Source organism: Heliconius melpomene, chromosome 21, assembly GCF_056956725.1.
Source record: "Heliconius melpomene rosina isolate 202511_hmr_F chromosome 21, ASM5695672v1, whole genome shotgun sequence".
Classification (NCBI taxonomy): domain Eukaryota; kingdom Metazoa; phylum Arthropoda; class Insecta; order Lepidoptera; family Nymphalidae; genus Heliconius; species Heliconius melpomene.
In genome coordinates this window covers 14038423-14059928 of record NC_140409.1, presented here as the reverse complement: position 1 = coordinate 14059928, position 21506 = coordinate 14038423, and the positions used below count along the sequence as shown (strand labels likewise).

Here is a 21506-nt window from a genome sequence, read left to right as displayed (position 1 = left end):
TAGAACTTACCTTCTTTAATAACTTGTGAAATGACAGTAGTTTTATCTGTAACAGAATATAGAGATGTCAAAAATAATTTATGTAAAATAATAATAATAATAGTAAACGTACAATTACTTACCTTTCAATACTTGAGTTATAAATGATTCCGCAACTTCTTCAGCCGCTGATTCGACTATGACCTGAGGAATAAATTAACTTATATAATAAAAACACAATATATACATTTGAAAACTATTACCACTTTTGACATAAGCGTTTCATATGATATAACTCGTATAATTTACCTCACGCGCTTCTTTTGTTTCCCAGGAGCGTGGTTGGAAGTCCTCGGGGTAAAAGTGAGCGATGACTTCTTCGACCGAAGTGTGTTTTAGTTCGACCATTTTCATAAAGGCGCGGAAACCAACTTTAGCTGCAATCACGTCTTCGTTTTGGGCAGTCTCTTCGGTAAGTACTTCAGTTATCAGTGCCCCGTGCCCTTGTCTTTCAACTAAATTCACTAACGCCGATTGCGACTGTGGGACCCTTAATGCGGGAAAATGTTGAGAATCGTATAAACTTTCTATTTGCTCTGTTGTTATGCCAGTACGTAACATATAGCCGATTTTAGCCAGTTCACGTAACGGAGATTCTCCAGGACCAAATTCTTTAGCATTGATAACTTCGAGTAATTCATTTATTTCGGCCACCATTTTGGAATCCTCTTTAACTGTCTTCAACATGCCCTTCTTTTTATTATAAGTTTCCTCAAACGTCTGAACCGTTTCGTCCCTTATTTGTTGCGATGAAACTAAATATTCGTTTGGTGTAAGAATTGGTTCTATATTTTCCGGCACTTCTTCATGCTCTTTATTACCTAATTTTTTCAGCACAGCAATATCAGTCGTTTCCACGTAATCAGATTCACTGACTTTTATAGTGGCTTTCTCTCTTACTGTTTGTTTCTTTTTCAATATCTTTACTGTTTCAATTGGTTTAACTTCAGTCTCTGTGACTGAAGTTTCAATATCGTCCAGAACTTCTTCGATTTTGTCCTCTTTGAATTCTTCTCTTTTCATTTCTTTTATTTTCTCCGATGGATTTTTTTCGAATTTTTGATCTGCTTCAAACACTTGTAATGTTGCTTTTGTGATAGCTATACCGATGTCACTAGTAGCCTTACATTTATATGTGCCTTCATGCATTTTTTTGGCTTTACGTATTTTGCAAATAGTTTTATCTTCTTTCGTTTCCACTACAACAGTGTCATCAGGTTTTATTACTTTATCGTCCTTGTACCATGTAATTTCTGGAAGAATAAAGTATAAATTAGAATTTTAGTGATCAATTATGCCTTTATATACTTCTAGTGTTGTTCTGCATTATTATGTACCTGGAGCAGGATTTCCCTTGAAAACTGCTTCAAAGGTAACAGTTTCTTCTTCTTGAATTCTCTCCCCAATTATATGTTGCACAAAAGTAGGTACTGACTGGCTTGCTAAAATATTATTACTTATTACAATAAAATTTTACAATTAAATATATCTACATTATTTGCTTATAACATATACTATAAAAGACACTTCAAGACTTACCTTTCAATGCAGCCTGCAGTTGTTCCATATGAGTCACCCATTCTGGTTTTTTATACTCCTTGGTTCCCATGATACCTTGAAAGTTTAATTTATAATTGCAATAAACATAGTAGTGTAAGATCACAGAGCCCCCGGACCTCTGCCATTTTAGTAAAACTGAAATTTTGAGGATTATTAGTGTAATAAATAGTTAAAACGGTATACGTACTTACTTTCAAAGGTAGCGCCAACTAAAGGTAGTCATCTACGTTGAAGTAGAAACGCTCGTTTTTAAATACGTTTTTAAGAGTTATGTAAAAAATGTATATTTATTATTACCAGCCCCTTTGGCCCTCTGGTGGCGGATAAGGGAAAAGTAATCGCTCTCTTGAGATTTCCCCGGCGCGGACCAAAACCAGGTATGGTCGTGCCTTTAATCCATCGTCCATCGTATATGGACACGGCCTAGAGGGGCACACTCCGACAGAAAAGCCCAGCCGTGTAACAGCAAACAACAACATGTCGGTACTCAAGAACGTCGAACTACCAGCTTGGCTAGAGAATCTCTCCATGCTACGGCACGCAAGTCCCATAAATATTTGGGGGCCACGATTATCGGCGTGTTGCGAGGGAAGGGCCCGAGATGAGCGGAGTTTATGTGAAGCTTGAGAAGAGCGGAGTTTGTAGGGAACCCGAGAAGGGCGAAGTTGAGTAGCCCGTGACGGGCGAAATTGTGGCAGCAATGCCGCCATCAAGTGGACTGGTGTTAAAACACCCAAAGTTGTCCTTACAAGGCTGTCAAGTGCCTGTCAGTTAAAAGTAACGGTTGCAGGGGTCGGTCCCTTTTTACATTTTCCCGTAGTAGGTTTTGGTAGGCGTCTGAAGAAGGTGAATCTGAGGCTGATAGTAGAGCGTCGTAGAGAAGACAGAAAGAGAACCCGAAAGTCACATGGGAATTATGGATCTTCCGACTATGGTGGTGGTAGCATCGGAAGCCCAAGGCGAAGGTTGCCTCAGGTAAGCGACACCCAGTCTCGCCAATCAGTTCTGGTCAATATGTTGGTCTAGCCGCGGCGCAGGCCTCGAATCGCGAGAGAGCAAGGGCACTGGCAGAAAAACAGGTTGCCGATATTGCACTAAAAGTGGGATTCAGGACCAGCTCAAGTTTGTCGGACGTGTCTGTAGAGATGCTGGAGAGGCCATCGGCAGCGTCTTTGGTATACGACTTACGGAGTGAAGTCTCTGACAGCTTGACGATAATTAAGCGGCTCGCAAGCAAGTCGGGGAACCTTAAAGGCACTTTTACAAAAGCCCTTAAGGATGCGGCTGGCGCCAACAATACAACCGTAGGTAACATGGCTTTACTCAAAAGAAGTGCAAGTGTCGAGGCCAAAGAAGTGCGCAGAGTTGAAAGTAAGAGGTCTTGACAAATCTGCCACTTCTGACGACGCGACGTCTTGGTCGCCATTATCCGCGAGTCGGTGGCTTTACACGTGATAATTGGGTCGCAGACACCACTAGGTTGTGGCTATTATTACCCAGGTAACGGCAGGCTCGCAGGTGTTGCTTTAGCAGGAGTCATGCCGTGGGACCTGGCCGCGATTGCTCCAACGTCGGTGCCTTGCGTTCGGGGCCTCGGCAAGGTCAGTACCTACTACATAAGGAGAAGCGGAATGCTGCATTGGAAGTCTGGCGGGAGTAAAGGTTCACGTAAGAGTCTAGACTCTTTACTAGTAATAATTTACTAGTAATAATAAAACATATTTAAATACGAGCGTTTCTACTTCAACGTAGGTGAGCGAGGATTTTATGTACCTTTAGTTGGCGCAGCCTGTAAGAAAGCCCCACTTTCAAGTTAGTAAGAACGCATACCGTCTTATCTACATATATACATATCTACATATAGACTAATAATCCTCAAAATTTCAGCTTTGCTAATTATGTATTTCTGGGGGTATTAAATATTAATTTCGTATTTTTTTCTGACTTAACTTGCATTTTTTTAACCATATGCAAGTTAAGTCCGAAAAAGATACGAAGTACTATTTAATTGAATTCGGGATATAATTACATAACAGTTCTAAGAACAAACAAATCAAAATCGTTTAAATCGAGGCAAATTTGTCTCCTTTTCCAAGGTGATTTAAATTGTATTATTTATTTATATTTCTTTTTGCTGTGGCGTGTACTGAGTTATAAATGACAAGTGTTGTTGTAATTACACTTATTTGTATGTGTTTGTAAGTTCAGTTTAAGAGTAGAATATCAGTTTAAGAGTAATGATACGAGTATAAATGTTTTTCATTTTTATAGTAAAAAAGTACCAAATTAACCAAATCCATATTTTTGTTAGAACACTATGTGGACTGAAATATTTCAAGAGTTTTTATGTCAGTGTCACTTTCAATTTGTTGAAAGGGGAGGACTAGAGGAAAGGCAATAACAAAGTATTCGTAATATATCAATATAGGTGTTTTTTGGTAGATGACGATATTTTTTCCGAAAAATATATATCTGAAAAAAAAATTATATGTAAATTATTCTATAGGTATTATATTCTATATATATATATAACGCACAATGTAGTTAATGTTACTTGGACAATGTTAACAATGTTTTCACAGAATTATCGTAATATTTTTTATTATGACAGAAGGACTTATGACAAATATCTGTAAAGTAATATATGGTCCATATTTTCAATGATATATAATTGAGGTTCGACGTGGTTAATGTGCCGAATTAACTCATACTTTAGCTCTTGAACTGTTTTGGTGTTATTGACGTACACTATTTTCTTTTCGTTCCCCAAAGAAAGGAGTCCGACGGTGTCAAATTACATGAGCTTGAGCACGACGTGAGATAACACGGCCAAAAGAGCCATTGTTTCGATGGCTGTGGGGCAAGTGGCATCAACTTGCCAAGAACAATTCAAAAGCTAAAACATGAGATAATATCGACATTGAACCTCAATTATGTCCCAGAGTTATTGAAAATATTGATCATCTAGGCATAGAGGTATGCCTTTAGAGCCGTGGGGAACATTTGGTCTCTATTTTATTTCCCCCATAATTGTCATAAGTCATTCTATCATAATTTTTCTATTTCTATTTTAAGATTCTATTTTAATTCTCTGGAAACTTTAGGTTTTATTTACAATTAACATTGTGCGCTTTGTTTGGACCAACGTTTATTAACATAGTATTATCATGTATTATTCGTAAGATGTCTATTTTTCAAAGTAATTAATTTACCATATAATTTTCTACTGCTGTATTTGTACAGCTTCTGAAATAAATTAAACATCTTACGTAACGATAGTGTTAATTTTAAGACTTACTTTCAACCGATAAAGCTGCAATAGTCGATGTAACGCCCAACGGATTAAATGCTTCAAATGTAATTTCACCAGTATCGTCTTGATACACCTCAGGTATAATAAGAACAGAAGTTCCATCTTCTAATTCTTCTATTTGATACTCTTCAGACTGCAATATCTCCAGACCTTGTTTTAACCATCTTATTTCTGGCTTAGGTATACCTATTGCTCTTGCTTCTAATCTGTTATTCAAAGTGTGTTTCATAAATACACATAGCAATATTCAAAATTATATTAATTAACGAGTGTTATTTTTAGGAGAATTAATGATAAAACAAACCTTGTCAACTCTCCTTCAGTTATGGAAACCACAGTTGGTAAAGCTTTAACAATCTTCGGGGCAAATTCTTCAACGTCATTTGTCTTCTGTAATTTATAGGTTGTTTATTAAGAGTTAGTACAATATAATCTCATACAATTATGTCAAAATATGAACGCCAAATATAGTCACCTCATCACTTAATATATCATCTTCAGATACACTTGGAACATATTCGTAGGCTAGAAAAAAGTAAATATAGGTATAATTGTGATATAAAAATAAAGGTAGGACATTTAATATTCAAGATATATATTTGACAATATTTAAAAATACTTATTAAAAAAAGTTTGCTAGAGCAAATTATAATCTTTTTATATATGAATAAATTGGAATACTGTAAGTGTTTGATGTGCGAGTTAAGCGTTTTCTTTAAAATAATAAACATATTGAAATCAGAAGCTTCCATGAAATAATTTTATTTTTTTTAAGAAAAGTGCCTTTCAAACATTTCGCTATTCTAAGTTATTAGCCTGATATAACTTTCAATATCTACAGATGCATGGCAGATATATATGTGAAGAATGTAAAAGTGTGTTGGTGCAATTCTGACATTCACCGTGCAGTTTTATTATGTTTATTAGAAAAACGCATGCTTTCAGACCACTATAACTGTTTCTACCTTCAACAGTCACAATACATTGGCTGTGACTGGAACCATACTCGTTTGTGGCTACACAACTGTAAGTGCCGGACATTTCTGGAAATGCTTCTTTTATGCGTATTTCACAAAGTCCTGATTCTTGGCGACCAACTGATATATCTCGGGCCCATTCAATAAGCTTTTTATCATGATACCAATCAATTTTAGGCCATGGTTCTCCTACGACTGTACAGCTTAATAGAATTTGATCACCGTCCATAACCGTGGCAGATTTTAGAGGTACAACAAACTCAGGGGCCATGCCATTTAATTCTTTGATATCGTTTCTCAATATAATAGAAGCGGAACAAGAAACAGAGCCACCGAAGTTTTCCGCTCTACATGTTATCACTTCCACTTGTTCCTTCTTAATATTTTCAATACATAGACATGAAATGTTATCTTTATTTGTAATATATATGTTGTGTATTTTATTTTGTTTTATATAAGTAATAACATCTTTATTACCAATAAACCATTGAAATGATGCACAAGGATTTGATACAACTTCGGTTTCCAAAAGGACTATATCTCCATAACAAACCTCTTTTGGTTCTAACGATTTAATGAAAACAGGTGGTTTAATAATATCGTCATCGGTAACTTTAATTAACTTTACAGTACTTGCTGATTTTGATACAACATTATTTTTCTCTACTACTACTTCATATTTGCCTATTTTCTTTTTCTGTATTTTTGGAACTTTTAAAATAGATTTTCCGTTTGTTGTAACTATACGGTAACTATCAACTCCTTCAAGAGGTTGATTGTTACAGAACCACATCACTTTGTCGATCTCCTCAGGATAGAATCTAACTTCAAGTTCAAAATCATCATTTTCATATACAGTCATGGCTTTAATCGGTTGAGTTATTATAGGCCCAACTTCTGTAAAACATGTATTTGTTAATGTATATGCTTTTATGTTAGTATTTTATTATATACATACTGTATATGGCCATTTATTAATAAACATTAAGATAATCTTGATTAGTATACGTACATATATCATTAATATAGGAATTGGAAAATGGTAAATGTTGTTCAATTTAAGTAGAATAAAGTTAAGAAAATATTATAGACTTAAATTGGTGAGTACTGAACATAAACTACACAGTTTTATGTGTTTTAATATTTACATATATAATCATTGAGTATGCCTATATCTTCAGCTAATGTTAAAATTTCACATGAATTTGTATCTTCAGCTAATATTAGTTTTAAATGTCAATCCTATTTAAAAATAATCGCCATGCATCTGTATTCAGTACTTTATATTTTATTATTATATGGAAAAAGATCCTTAAAAATAACTGATATTTGACATCTATTTTAAGTTTAATGATTAAGTTATCTTACCTTCCTCCTCTTCCTTCTTCTTCTTTTCTATTATCTTCTTTTCTTTCCTTTGTGTCTTTATTTTAGACACGACAATTGATTCTAATTCGATTTGTTCTTCCATCACTGCTTTAGATGCTTTCAGAATGCCTTCTGAATCAGTCTGAGAAATGTTAGGCGCTTCTAAAGGCGCGCTAAAAGGTTTTAGCTGCTTTTCCGGTTTCATGGTTTCTTGTATATCTACTGGTTTTAGAACAACTTCTTCAACAGATTGTTCTTCTCTCGGCTTCCTCTTTCCTGATCGCCAACTCAGCTCTTTAGGTTTTTGTTCTTTCTTCTTAGATTTTTCTTTTTCTACTGGCTCAAGAATTACATCTTGTTTTTCTTCTTCTACTTTTTCTCTCATTGGCACTGGTTTGAGCGCCACTTCGTCGGGTAACTGTTCTTCTTCTGGTTTTCTTTTACCAGTGGGCCATTTAGTTTCTCGTGGTTCTTCTGAGTCTTTTGGTTTTTCTATCTTTACAGGTTTTAGTTGTACTTCTTCAAGTTTTTCTTGTGCTTGTTCTTTTTGTTCCCTTTGAACTGGTTTCAAAACAATTTCTTCGATCGGTTGTTCTTCTTTCGCTTTCCTCGTAACGGTTGGCCATTTAACGTCCTGAAGTGCCTCTGGCTCCTTTGATTTATCTTTCCTTACAGGTTTTAGTTGTACTTCTTCAGGCTTTTCTTCTACGGGTTCTTTTTGCTTAGGAATTGGTTTCAAAACAACTTCTTCGACCTGTTCTTCTTCTTTTGGTTTTGTCCTACTAATTGGCCACTTAATGTCCTGAGGTACCTCTGGTTCCTTTGATTTATCTTTCCTTACAGGTTTTAGTTGTACTTCTTCAGGCTTTTCTTCTTCTGGTTCTTTTTGCTTAGGAATTGGTTTCAAAACAACTTCTTCGACCTGTTCTTCTTCTTTTGATTTTGTCTTACTAATTGGCCTCTTAATGTCCTGAGGTACCTCTGGTTCCTTTGATTTATCTTTCCCTACAGGTTTTAGTTGTACTTCTTCAGGCTTTTCTTCTACTGGTTGTTCTTGTTTTAACTTTTTCGTTCCTGTTCGCCAACTCACCTCTTTGGGTGTATCTTCATCGTTTTTAGTTTTTCCTTTTTCTACTGGTTTGAGAATTACATCAACTTTCTCTTCTTCTGGTTTTTTTGTCTCTGGCACTGGTTTCAGTACGCCTTGTTCAACTGGTTGTTTATTCTTCTTCTCTTCTTTCCTTTGTGTCTTTATTTTAGACACGACAATTGATTCTAATTCGATTTGTTCTTCCATCACTGCTTTAGATGCTTTCACAATGCCTTCTGAATCAGTCTGAGAAATGTCAGGCGCTTCTAAAGGCGCGCTAAAAGGTTTTAGCTGATTTTCCGGTTTCATGGTTTCTTGTATATCTATTGGTTTTAGAACAACTTCTTCAACAGATTGTTCTTCTCTCGGCATCCTCTTTCCTAATCGCCAACTCAGCTCTTTAGGTTTTTGTTCTTTTTCCTTAGATTTATCTTTTTCTACTGGCTCAAGAATTACATCTTGTTTTTCTTTTTCTACTTTTTCTCTCATTGGCACTGGTTTGAGCACCACTTCGTCGGGTAACTGTCCTTCTTCTGGTTTTCTTTTACCAGTGGGCCATTTAGTTTCTGGTGGTACTTCTGAATCTTTTGGTTTTTCTATCTTTACAGGTTTTAGTTGTACTTCTTCAAGTGATTCTTGTGCTGGTTCTTTTTGTTCCTTTTGAACTGGTTTCAAAACAATTTTTTCGATCGGTTGTTCTTCTTTCGCTTTTCTCGTACCGGTTGGCCATATAACGTCCTGAGATGCCTCTGGCTCCTTTGGTTTCTCTTTCCTTACAGGTTTTAGTTGTACTTCTTCAGGCTTTTCTTCTACTGGTTCTTTTTGCTTACGAATTGGTTTCAAAATCACTTCTTCGACCGGTTGTTCTTCTTTTGGTTTTCTCTTACCAGTTGGCCACTTAACGTCCTGAGGTGTCTCTGGCTCCTTTGATATCTCTTTCCCTACAGGTTTTAATTGTACGTCTTCAGATTGTTCGTCTTTTGGTTCTTTTTGCTTAAAAACTGGTTTTAAAACCACTTCTTCGACTGCTTGTTCTATTTTTGGTTTCCTCTTACCAGTTGGCCACTTTACGTCTTGAGGTTCCGCTGCTTCCTTTGATTTCTCTTTCCTTACAGGTTTTAGTTGTACTTCTTCAGGCTTTTCTTCTACGGGTTCTTTTTGCTTAGGAATTGGTTTCAAAACAACTTCTTCGACCTGTTCTTCTTCTTTTGGTTTTGTCTTACTAATTGGCCACTTAATGTCCTGAGGTACCTCTGGTTCCTTTGATTTATCTTTCCTTACAGGTTTTAGTTGTACTTCTTCAGGCTTTTCTTCTTCTGGTTCTTTTTGCTTAGGAATTGGTTTCAAAACAACTTCTTCGACCTGTTCTTCTTCTTTTGATTTTGTCTTACTAATTGGCCTCTTAATGTCCTGAGGTACCTCTGGTTCCTTTGATTTATCTTTCCCTACAGGTTTTAGTTGTACTTCTTCAGGCTTTTCTTCTACTGGTTGTTCTTGTTTTAACTTTTTCGTTCCTGTTCGCCAACTCACCTCTTTGGGTGTATCTTCATCGTTTTTAGTTTTTCCTTTTTCTACTGGTTTGAGAATTACATCAACTTTCTCTTCTTCTGGTTTTTTTGTCTTTGGCACTGGTTTCAGTACGCCTTGTTCAACTGGTTGTTCTTCCTTCAGTTGCCTTTTATCAGTGAGCCATTTAGCTTCCTGAAGTTTTTCTACTTCCTTAGGTTTTTTCGTTACCGGTTTAAGCTGCACTTGTTCAGATATTTCTTTTTCTATTTTGTTTTGTTTAGAAATTGGTTTTAAAATCACATCTTCAAGTGATTGATCTTCTTTTGGTTTCCTACTACCAGTAGGCCATTTAACATCCTGTGACTGCTCTGGCTCCTTTAGTTTCTCTTTTCTAACAGGTTCTAGGTATACATCTTGGGTCTTTTCATTATCTGGTTTATTTTGCTTTGGTACCGATTTAGGAACAACTTCTTCAACAGGTTGTTCTTCTTTTGACTTTTTCTTTCCTGTACGCCAACTCACCCCTTTGGGTAAATCTTTATCGTCTTTAAGGTTTTCTTCTTCTACAGGCCTAAGAATTACATGTTGTTTCTCTTCTTCTGGTTTTTCTCTCTTTGGAGCTAGTTTTAACACAATTTCTTCACCTAGTTGTTCTTCTTTTGGTTTCTTCCTACCAGTGGGCCACTTAACGTCCTGAGCTACCTCTGTCTCGTTAGATTTTTGCTTACTAACAGGTTTAAGATATACATCTTCAATCTTTTCTATCTCTTGTTCTTTTTGTTGAGATACTGATTTAAGAATAACTTTTTCAACAGATTGTTCTTCCTCTGGCTTGCTCTTGCTTTTTCGCCAACTTACCTCTTTAGGCTTGTCTTTTTCATCTTTAGTTACATCACTTACATTTGGCTTGAGACGTAAAAGTTCCTGTTTTTCGTCTTCTGGTTTCTTAATCTTTGAAACAGGTTTAAGCACAACTTCTTCAACTAGTTGTTCTTCTTTGGATTTTCCTTTACCAGTGGGCCACTTTTCATCCTTGGATTCTTCTGTCTCCTTTGGTTTCTCTCTCTGCACTGGTTTGTAACGTACTTCTTCGGCTTTTTCTTCTTCTGGTTGTTTTTGTGAAGGAGCTGGCTTAAGTATTATATCTTCGATTGATTGTTCTTTTTTAGGCCTCCTTTTCTCTGTTCGCCAACTTACTTCTTTGAGTTTGTCGTTTTCTTCTTTTTCTTTTACAATTGATTGAAGATGTTCATTTTGCAATATATCGTTCTCTTGTGTTAATTTAAGTATCACTGTATCTTCAATGGCCGTAAGCGACTCCTCTATAAGTATAGCTTCTGTTTTCGTAAAGGATTCTTTCTTAATTTTTTTTAATTGTACATCTTCTAACTGTTCTCTTTGTATTTGAGACTTTTCTACTTTGGTAGGTTTCAATTTGATAGCTTGTTTTGTCCATGGTATACTGTTAACAAGTTTAAGTTCTTTCGATTGTTTCTTTATTTGATCTTTCTGTATATCATGTTCAGTATCTTCTTTAAATTTTATTGGTTTTTCAGAGTCTTTGTCAATATGTGCTAATTGATCTTCCTTTGGTTTTTTCTGAATTAAACTGGTTGTTTGTATATTTTCTTCAGAATCGGTTAGTGTAAGTATTGATTTGTCCTCTACAACTACAATAGATTCGTCAACTCCTAATTTGTCTGATTTTGGTAAAGAAGATTTACGTGTTTGTTTTAAAGTTACTTCTTCTATTCTTTCTTTCTGAATAGGTGTTTTTTCTACTTTAGTAGGACGTAACCTTATTGCTTCTTGAGTCCAAGGCACATGATCTTTTAATATGTTTTCTTCCACTTTATCTTCTTTATTTTGTTTTAAAATTATCGTATCTGATTGTCTTTTTAAAGTCTCTTCTATAATGTCAACGGATTTATTTATTAATATTGAGTCATCCATGTCAGTTTTTTTATCATTTCGTGATTTACGCCATTGAGATGTTTTAAAGTCCTTATTAAATTGAATTTTATCATCAGTTTCTGAATTGTTGATTATCATGAAATTATTATCTTCTGTAATTACTTTCTGGATTGCTGTCGATGAATCCGAACGTGGTTTTCGCCAGTGTTTAGTTTGAAGATTTTCTTCTTTAATCGTTTCACTTGATATAACTTGAGATTTCTTCCTCCAAGGAACTTCACGTGTTTGCACATCCTCAATTTTGTCTAAGCATAGTATATTAGTTTCCTCTGTTGTTTGATGTAAAATTCTACTTGTCAAAATATCAGATTCTTCTGTAGATACAACTGATAAATCGGTTTTTTTACCATGAATTTGCTTAGATATTTCTTTGAGTGATTCTGTGAACAATAAATACTCATTAAAATTTTATTCATTAATTCATTACATCCTTTTTTAAACAGATAAATTTTGTAATATGAGTATGACGTTAGAATGTTTTAATATTGTTTACGTGATATATTTTTTTCAGCTTCACGCTTTATCCCGCACAAAGCAGGGTAGGCAAAGGGAACCTACTTTTAAGACACTCCCCACAGACCGTTCCCTACTTTCTGCCGAATTCTGGAGGCATTGCGTGTTGAGTGGCAGAACTCAACGCCGCGCTTTGCCTCGACACCAGAGCAAAGAAATGGAAATATAAACGTAAATAAATATTTCACCTCCTCGAGTGGGGATCGAACCCACAACCGTCGCGTGACAGTCACACCTTGTGCGCCACGACGGCGTGACATTTAAAAAGTATATATTCTTGGAAATAGACTTTATACGGTATTTATTTATTTATATTGACGGGCATAATAAAAAGTTTTTTTCTATAAGAATCCTTTTTTTCTTTTCTAATAGAATAAACTTACAATAAACCATAATTTGTTTAAAATGTATTTTGTTTTAGTATCTTCGTTAATTATCTGTTAATAAATTAAATGATTTCTAAATTTGCTTCTTTTTATTATACATTTAAAAGTATTTATTATTTAAATTTGATTATTAAATTTTACTAAAAGGATAACTCGTATGGAGGAGTGGTTTGTCACTAAATGCTCGCAATTGATTAAGCCATTTCAATAAATTTCTATGACATGTACTAATCTGCTTCACGCTGTATCTCGAACACAGCAGGGTAAGCAGACGAAACCAAGTTTTCCCCACTTCATACCCCACTTTTCACATGAATGGAATTAGAATTCTGGAGCCATTGGATGCTGAGTGGCGTAATTCACATCTCTCTCACTGCCTCGACACCAGAGCGAAGAAATGGAAATATTCATTGAAATACATATTTCATCTCCTCGAGTGGGGAACGAACCCACAATCAGTCGATCTTACACTTTGTGCCCCTGCGCCACGAATCGCCTCTAATGACTTCAGCATATTTTACATTCACATCTGTATTATAACCAAATAAAATATAAAAAATTAGAAATGTCGCAGCTAGTAATATCTATACCCTATTCATTACGGCACGAGACAAAATGTACACAAAGAGATTCTGTTTCTCAAACTTTTATCTGTTTTCTTTATTTCTATTTAATTTATTTGACTTAGGGTTTTCTATATATGCAACTATAAAAGAGGATTGCAAATAGTCTATATAAAAAAATACTAAACTAAAGTTTAGATTTGTAACTTTGAATTATATTAACAGATAAATTATTTTACAATTTTAAAATTTCCGTATTATTGCATGATCTGAAATATTGTAATGTCATATATAAAATACCTTTGTGTACAACAAGAATAGCCAAAAAAAAATACAATGAAAATGCACTAAAAGGTACTTAACTATGAGTATAATAAAATTAAATATATCTATTATTCACATTAATGACGAAACAGTCCACAACATTATCAATTATACGATAATTTTTTTGCATGTTATGCTCTTCTTTTGTCATTTATTTTTTATTAATAAAAACAACAAAAATAACAATAGAATCACGAAAATTCAATGAAATCTAAAATTTTCAAAATTATAAGAGACAATCCTCATGTACAAAACTACAGATGGATCTAGTCAATTTTGATAAATATTACGCATCTAATGAATTATCCCTAAATCTTGACAAATATTGTGTAATTAGTTTTTGTAGAAAGAAATCTCCCATCTTATTCGATTATCTGATTCGCAACAGGAAAATATCAAGAATCTCCATTGTTAAGGATCTTGGTATATTATTGGACGCCGGTCTTTTATTTGACAAACATATTGTGAATATTATACATTTAAAATGCTTGGATTTATATTTAGACAGGGAAGTGATTTTAAGAACATATATACTTTAAATTTTTTGTATAATTCATATGTTAGATCTTACTTAGAGTATGCCTCGCCTGTCTGGAACCCACAGTATGTTAAATATTTATTTGCAATTGAAAGTGTACAAAATAAATTCATACAGCGATTACTTAACAAATTTAAATTAGACAACGTTCAGTACCTAAATATATTATCATTAAAAAAACGAAGAGAATATAGAGATCAATATTTTTTTTGTATAAACTGTTACACAACAACTGTTACATGTTAAAAATCTATAAGATTCCAATTATCTGCTAAGTAATATTTACATAAAATATCCAACTTGTAGTGCCCGATCTAGAGACTCCTACATTTCTGCTCGAAAAACTATTTATGCCAAAAATCGTTTTATACTAAGATCTTGTAGGACAGACACAGATACATTTTTCATAACAATTTGAAACAATTTTGACGTAAAATTATTGACAAAATTCACCTGATATAAAATCTTGACCTCTTGTTCTATATAATAATTATTTTTTTCTTTATTGAAGTATATAAAATTTAATTGTTAATTAGCAACTTTATCTCTTTACTAACTAACTCCATGTTTTATGTAAAAGTGGAAAGTTTATTAGCAAATGTAATATAGATATGTAGTATGTTTAAAGTATTGTAAAAGCTGTTTGTTTCCCAATAAAATAAATAAATAAATTAGGTATGTGCGTGACAAATAGACGAATAACTGATTTTGACGATTTTCATTTGAAAGGATAGTTTGGTGAAAATTTGGTTAGGTTCCCATTATGGGATCCGGTCAAAATTGAGAAAGTTTGATTTTATTTTGGTATAAATTTAATTATACTGTAATAGTTACAAGGAAAAACATCGTTAAAATTTATGTTAGAAGTGAGATTCCTCATCGTTGCATTTCATTTCAACCAACCTCAAAAAAGAGGATGTTCTCATTTTCAACCGACTTCAAAAAAGTGAGAGGTTCCCAATTCGCCCTGATATTTTTTATGTTCTTGTCAATATACCAAAATGTTAGTTTACACAAAAATGATACCTAATTAAGTGAAGTTTTACATACGACAACCACAACCACTCGTTGACAACCGCTACCACCACCATCTCCAACGTTTAAGAAGCATCATTTTAAGATCTACCCATCACTTAAAATAAGCTTAAAATAAATTAATTTTTAACAAAAAAAAAACCGACTTCTAACAACGAACTGAAGAGTAAATAATAATTTTACAAAGATTTTATAATTTTGAATTATCTGCTGAACCACTGAAGATCCTAAGATTTAGATTATCCTAAGAGCTCGTTTTTAAAGATGCAGGTATTAATTAATACAATGGCTTTACAATTTTTATACAATAATATTCTGTTTGTACGACAACATATATAATGACTTAGAAAAAATAGTGACAGACATACGATAGGAACGAGAAATAAAGATAAGCTTGTTACGCCAAGTTTTCGCCTCCAAAAAGTTAATAAATCTTTTATGGGGCTGGGTATAACTACGTGTATATAAAACAAAATTCCGCAATGCATTCTAAGTTTGCCACTACAACAATTTAAAATTTTTAAAAACAATATGTATCCCTTACACACCAGGGTAGGCAGAGGGAACCTAGTGTTAAGACACTCCGTTCCCCACTTTCTGCCAAATTCTGGCGGCATTCAAAAACAACACTAACAATTAAAGCTTATTATATACTGCTCTAGAATATTTACAGGATAAAGATGTATGGAATTAATATCTACTGAATGTCATGCAGGATAGCTCCCAGTTTTATAATAATAAAATTACGCCATTGACATTGAAAGGTGCAACTGTTGAGTATCTTGTCGGATGTTTTTAGCAGAAGTGCCTTCCGAGCCGGTGGGTGGTACCTTTTTTATATATTCATTCGACGATTCAAAAGTGCTTACTAAATAGACTACTACTTAGATAAAGAATTTTTTTAATTTGGATTGGCTATTGCACTTGGGTGCATAATATTTCACAAGTAATTTTTTTAATGACCAGCTTAAAAACCACTTAACTTTAAAAAAAAATGTCTAAATTTTTAATTCCGATAGCATAACGGTATGGTATTAAAATGTATTTGAATTAAAAAGCAGTGTCGTCACGTAGGTACTTCTTTTTTTCTTTTACGTTACTTGGAAAATGTAATATTTCGTTTTATGCGTTTATAGTAATATTAATATTTCGGAGATATTAAAAAAAAATATAATTTCCGAATTATTTGTAATTGTTTTTAAGAAAGTTAATTGTAGTTTTTAAAATTACTTCATCAGTGTTTTTTTCGCTTTGCCGCCTCTATAAGATTTTGTTAAAGTGAGTCGAGTCCATTCGTGGCGCAGAGGCACAAAGTGTGACTGATTGTGGGTTCGATTAGTTGGAATTTATATTTTCATTTCTTTAGTGTGAAGGCAAAGCGCAACGTAGAGTTCCGCCACTCAACACGCAATGTCTCCAGAAATTAGCGGAAATTGGGAAACGGAGTGTCTTAACACTAGGTTCCTTCAGCCTACTCTGCTGTGAGCGGGATATAGCGTGAAGGTGATTTAATTTTAATTTACATACCGATATTTTTAAATTATTATATCATACGAAAATTCTATTATTGATGTATATTGTAGAAAAAATCATGAGTGCAGACCCAATATACAGATTTTCTTCAAGAATCTGATTTTTTTCAACAAATCACAAATTCCCTAATATCTGCAGAACCGCTGATATAAATGGGGGTGAAATGGATAGCCACCGAGGTCCCCTACCATAGAACATTGGTGATCCATCGATCGAGTTACACCCGTATATAAGTACATTGTACAGCACGGATTGATTTTTGTCTTATCTAGTAAATGGAGTCATTTTTTTATATAACAGGTTGCAATGTAAAAAAACTATCAATAGAAAGAAGTATTCATTATTAATCTACACATACACTACCGTTCATAAGTATTTGCCCACTGTTATTTTAGAGAATTAAAGTATTATGAGCGAATATATGATCGACATAACTATCTATTTTAGCTTTGACGCTATACGATAAACGACTCTGTTAAATTAACACTTATACTGATATTTAATTGAAAAAAGTTGATTTTATTCAAATCTGAAAATAGTCGCATTGCGTAGCCTGATGGTACGTTTGTTATATTAAGAGATTTAATGTAATTTTCACTTATTGATTATTATTTATGGTATAAAGAGAACTATATTTTTGCACATAAAAGACTAAATATTAATAAATTCGTTTTTAACAGCCTTCATAAGCGTATCTACTCAAGACTATTAAATTTGTTGTTGACAAAACCTTCTCGCAGTCATATTTTGAATAAAATAGTGAAAACTAAAGAATTATCTAATGAAATACGTTCTATGATTATTAGTTTACATAAGTTAAATAAAAGTAATCGCGAAATTGCCGCAATATTAAAAATATCTCGCAGAACAGTAGACTACAACGTGAACAAATATCTAGACACTAACAGTTATATTAACAAAAAACCGACTGGACGTCCCCGTAAGACTATTAACAGTGAAGATCAGTTCATAGCATTGACCAGCCGACGCAACCGAAAACTAACTGCACCAGAAATTGCAGCACAATTTAACAAATCCAGACAAGATTCCGTTAGTACTTCCACTGTCAAAAGGCGGCTCATAGAAGCAGGTCTTTCAGGAAGAGTAGCGGTAAAGAAACCACTTCTGAGGCGTCAAAATAAGGTAAAAAGACTTCAATGGGCTCGTGAACACCAAATTGGACACATGACGAGTGGAAACGTGTACTGTGGAGTGATGAAAAAATTGTTGGTTCGAAGAGACGAGTATTTGTACGCCGAAATTTAAAAGAACGGATGATAGATGCTTGTATAGTGCCTACAGTAAAACATGGAGGAGGCTCTGTGATGGTTTGGGGCTGTTTTGCTGGAAATACAACTGGTGATCTAATAAAAAATATGGGAATTCTCAAAAAAGACGTATACAAAAAAATACTCCAAGACAATATGACGTCTTCTGGTGTTCGATTAATCGGTCAGAACTTCATGTTTCAGCATGAAAATGACCCTAAACATTCTTCTAATCTATACAAGAACTATTTGAAAGACTTAGAGCGGAAAAGAGTACTAAAGGTTATGGTATGGCCATCGCAATCCCCTGATCTCAATCCTATAGAATTATTATGGGATAAATTAGACAGAGAGGTGCGAAACGAATGCCCCACTTCCACCACACATCTCTGGGATATACTGCAGAAGAAGTGGAATGCAATTGATCCTGGCTACCTGATAAAATTAATTGATAGAATGCCTAAACTTTGCGCAGCGGTAATAAAGGCAAAAGGCGGATATATTGATGAAGGCAAAATTTAATAAATAATCTAGGTAAAACTTAACATTTTTTGTATAACAAAAATAAATGTATTATAAGGAATAAAATCTTAATAATACAAAATTGTTTTAGTTGTTTTTTTTTTCTAAAACTCATTTATTTCTTAGTGGGCAAATACTTTTGAACGGTAGTATATATCGTGGGTTCAGGTATGTCATATTCGTTGCTGACAACTGCTGTGATAAACTTATGTACATGTATCGATTATATCATATACGATTCTTAAAATTAATTTCATGTAAATCCTTTTTTTATATAAATGCAAAAATGAATTTGTGTGTTTGTTACGTTGTTACGCGTAAACTATTCAACTCTCGTCTTCAAACCTTGCCCATATAATATTTTAAGGGCATCTTTGTCTTTTTACCAGAACGGTGATATTATATATTTTATTTTAGAATGAATGAATATTATGAATCCAAAATAATTAATTGAGAAACTCCACCTCGTTTTGAAAGTCGGTTAAAAATATAGATTTATCACAAACAAATACACATTTAATATAAGTATAGATATGGATTGCTGTATATTCGTCGGCAAACTAATGCCCTAAATTCATTCAAATGACGATAACTTTTTTTAATGAACCGATTTTGATAAAAAAAAAATTAAATGTTCTGATGAGTAAAAAGCTTAGTTTTGACAAAGCAATTGGTGAAAGTTTTAAGTAAATCGGTTCATTTCTTTCGTAGATAAATGTGATGTGACAAAAAAATAATAAAAAAAAAAATTTTTGCTTTCTATTATTCTTTTTAAATGTCCCTCTATCCATTTCAGTCATACATATTAAATGTACAGACAAAGTATTTTTACTGTTTTATTGTAATATATAAGATAGGATAAAATGGACTATTCATTTGAAGAAGAAAAACAGTATCGTTTAATTTCACTTAAAGACCTACTTGCTCCTTTTTAGAGCCTACTTCTATTTGGTGAGTATTGACCGTTATCTAGGAGTACCCTACACCCTAAGAAAAAGTGCTTTGCTGTTCCTATTGTATTTTCACAGATATAGCAAGACTTTTCGGAGGCTTTACCCCATCTTACTAAATTACTTTGATCTGGGAGAGTCATTTGGAATGCATTAAGGTAAAATTTTAATAATGTTGGGGACGAATCATGGATTAGGGTGCGCCATATTAAAGCTAGTGAGATACAGAACTCTTCTATGGTAAGCCTCCTTATATTTGTCGTTCTCGTCTTGCCGAATAAAAGATTTTACTGTATCTTTGTCTTGAATTTTCCTACTCGTCTCTAGTCCTGCTCCATTGGCTTGTGCTCCTATCATAAATTGTTTGTGAAATTGAGGTCTCGACTCGAGCTCTGGGGCACTTCCGTCTTTTGAAAGTGATGTGACAATATCATCCTGTGATTTTCCCAGAATATGTCTTTTGGTGACACTTAGGTGTTTATAGTGCTCCGATGGTTTCTTTAATCTCAATCTAAAACAATTTTTATCTCTAAATAGGGTTGAGGTATCCGCCGAGCGCGATTCCCCTAGTCAAAACTTCAATGTTTTTATGACCTTAGCATCTAATTTCGCTAAGAGGTTTTTGATTAATATCATAAAAAGGCTAATTCAGACGTGATGTTAGTATAGATAATTGTCGTAAATCCAAGTTTTTTCCAAGATTTTGGTGCAAAAATGACGTATTTGTAGGTTTTCAACAAACTACATTACCACCGTCACTAACAATAGACAATTTTTAGGATTTCGTGGGCAGTATCTAAGAAACCGGAACCCTTATAAGCCCTGACTCTGTTTGTGAAGACCATTTATCTCGAGTTTGGGTGGAGGTACCAAGCTGAAGTTACAATACAATATCTTCATTTTGGAATCAGTTTAAGGTGTTCTGAGACAAAGTATATGTTTATATCTAGTCTAGCCCCATTTTTAGGGTTTCGTACTTTAAAAAGGTAAACAAGAAAATCTTAAAGAATCACTTTGTTGTCCGTTTGTCAAGACCGTTTATCTTGAAATTGCGTGGAGGTATCAAGCTGAAGTTTAAAAATTTATATTTCAATACAATATGTATATTTTTTTTTCAAATAAACTTTTGCAAGTATTTTTCAATTTTCCAGTGAACATAAAGCCACCACCAACTTGAAGGGCTGTTATTTCTGCTGAGAAGAACTGGCAACAAACTCAACATTTTTTTATTATTATAATAGAAGAAAAAAACTATCCTATGGTAGCTATCCGGGATGAAATTCAAAAGATCCTTTGAGAACTTAAAGATGATTTCATGAAATTCCTCCGGTAACGGGAGGAATTAAATAAAAATAAAATGATTGATTGAGGAGTCCGGTAAACCATTTTATTTTTATTTTAAATCTTGCAATCCACGAAAATACGGTTGCTAGTCATGAACATTTCAGAAATTGACCGCGTGCACGCGGTGCACACCAATCTGTTTGCCGATATATAATAATTTGTTACCAAGTTTTGATGAAGTACGTTACAGATTCAGATTTTCAACTATTCGAACTGCCATTTAGTGTATAATATAACAACCTATAAATATATGTATTTTTTTTCAGTGTTATTAGAAATATAAAAAAGGGGCATAAAGTAATTCGGATAGATGGGGCTGTGGATTGTCGTAGTGAAGCAGTGAGTCAGAGTTTGACTTTAAATGCGGTTGTGAGTTCTATTGGGGGAAATTATCTCTATATATAATAAAACAGTAAAAATATTTTGTCTGTACATTTAGTTCTTTTGACTGAAATATGATATGATGAATAATAAAATGAAGATTATACTATAAACTAACAAAAATAGAAGTCTTTCAAGATCTTTCAGTGTAAAAGAGATAAAAATAAATGTAACTTGTCATAATATGGTCAGCGTACGTAGCCTGTGTTTCATAATCACACAAATTAATTAACTGTGATATTTTAAATTCACTAATACTCTCGCACTTTAGAATTACTAGTACATACGTTATTTTGAGTAATATTTTCGTTTTTATAAT

The 21506-nt window shown here is 33.7% G+C and overlaps 1 protein-coding gene across 1 annotated transcript in view; it reads right to left on the bottom strand.

Annotated features, from left to right (window-relative positions):
* Nucleotides 1-21506, bottom strand: part of sls (sallimus) — a 111135-nt gene that overhangs the window by 52114 nt on the left and 37515 nt on the right. Inside the window, exons 22-31 of the mRNA XM_085206653.1 lie at nucleotides 7258-12210; nucleotides 5878-6786; nucleotides 5388-5437; nucleotides 5217-5302; nucleotides 4898-5118; nucleotides 1579-1653; nucleotides 1377-1481; nucleotides 289-1292; nucleotides 123-183; nucleotides 11-46 (exon numbers count right to left, since the gene is read on the bottom strand). Of these exons, the coding sequence (XP_085062779.1) occupies nucleotides 11-46; nucleotides 123-183; nucleotides 289-1292; nucleotides 1377-1481; nucleotides 1579-1653; nucleotides 4898-5118; nucleotides 5217-5302; nucleotides 5388-5437; nucleotides 5878-6786; nucleotides 7258-12210 (7500 nt within the window). The remainder of the gene's footprint in view (nucleotides 1-10; nucleotides 47-122; nucleotides 184-288; nucleotides 1293-1376; nucleotides 1482-1578; nucleotides 1654-4897; nucleotides 5119-5216; nucleotides 5303-5387; nucleotides 5438-5877; nucleotides 6787-7257; nucleotides 12211-21506) is intronic.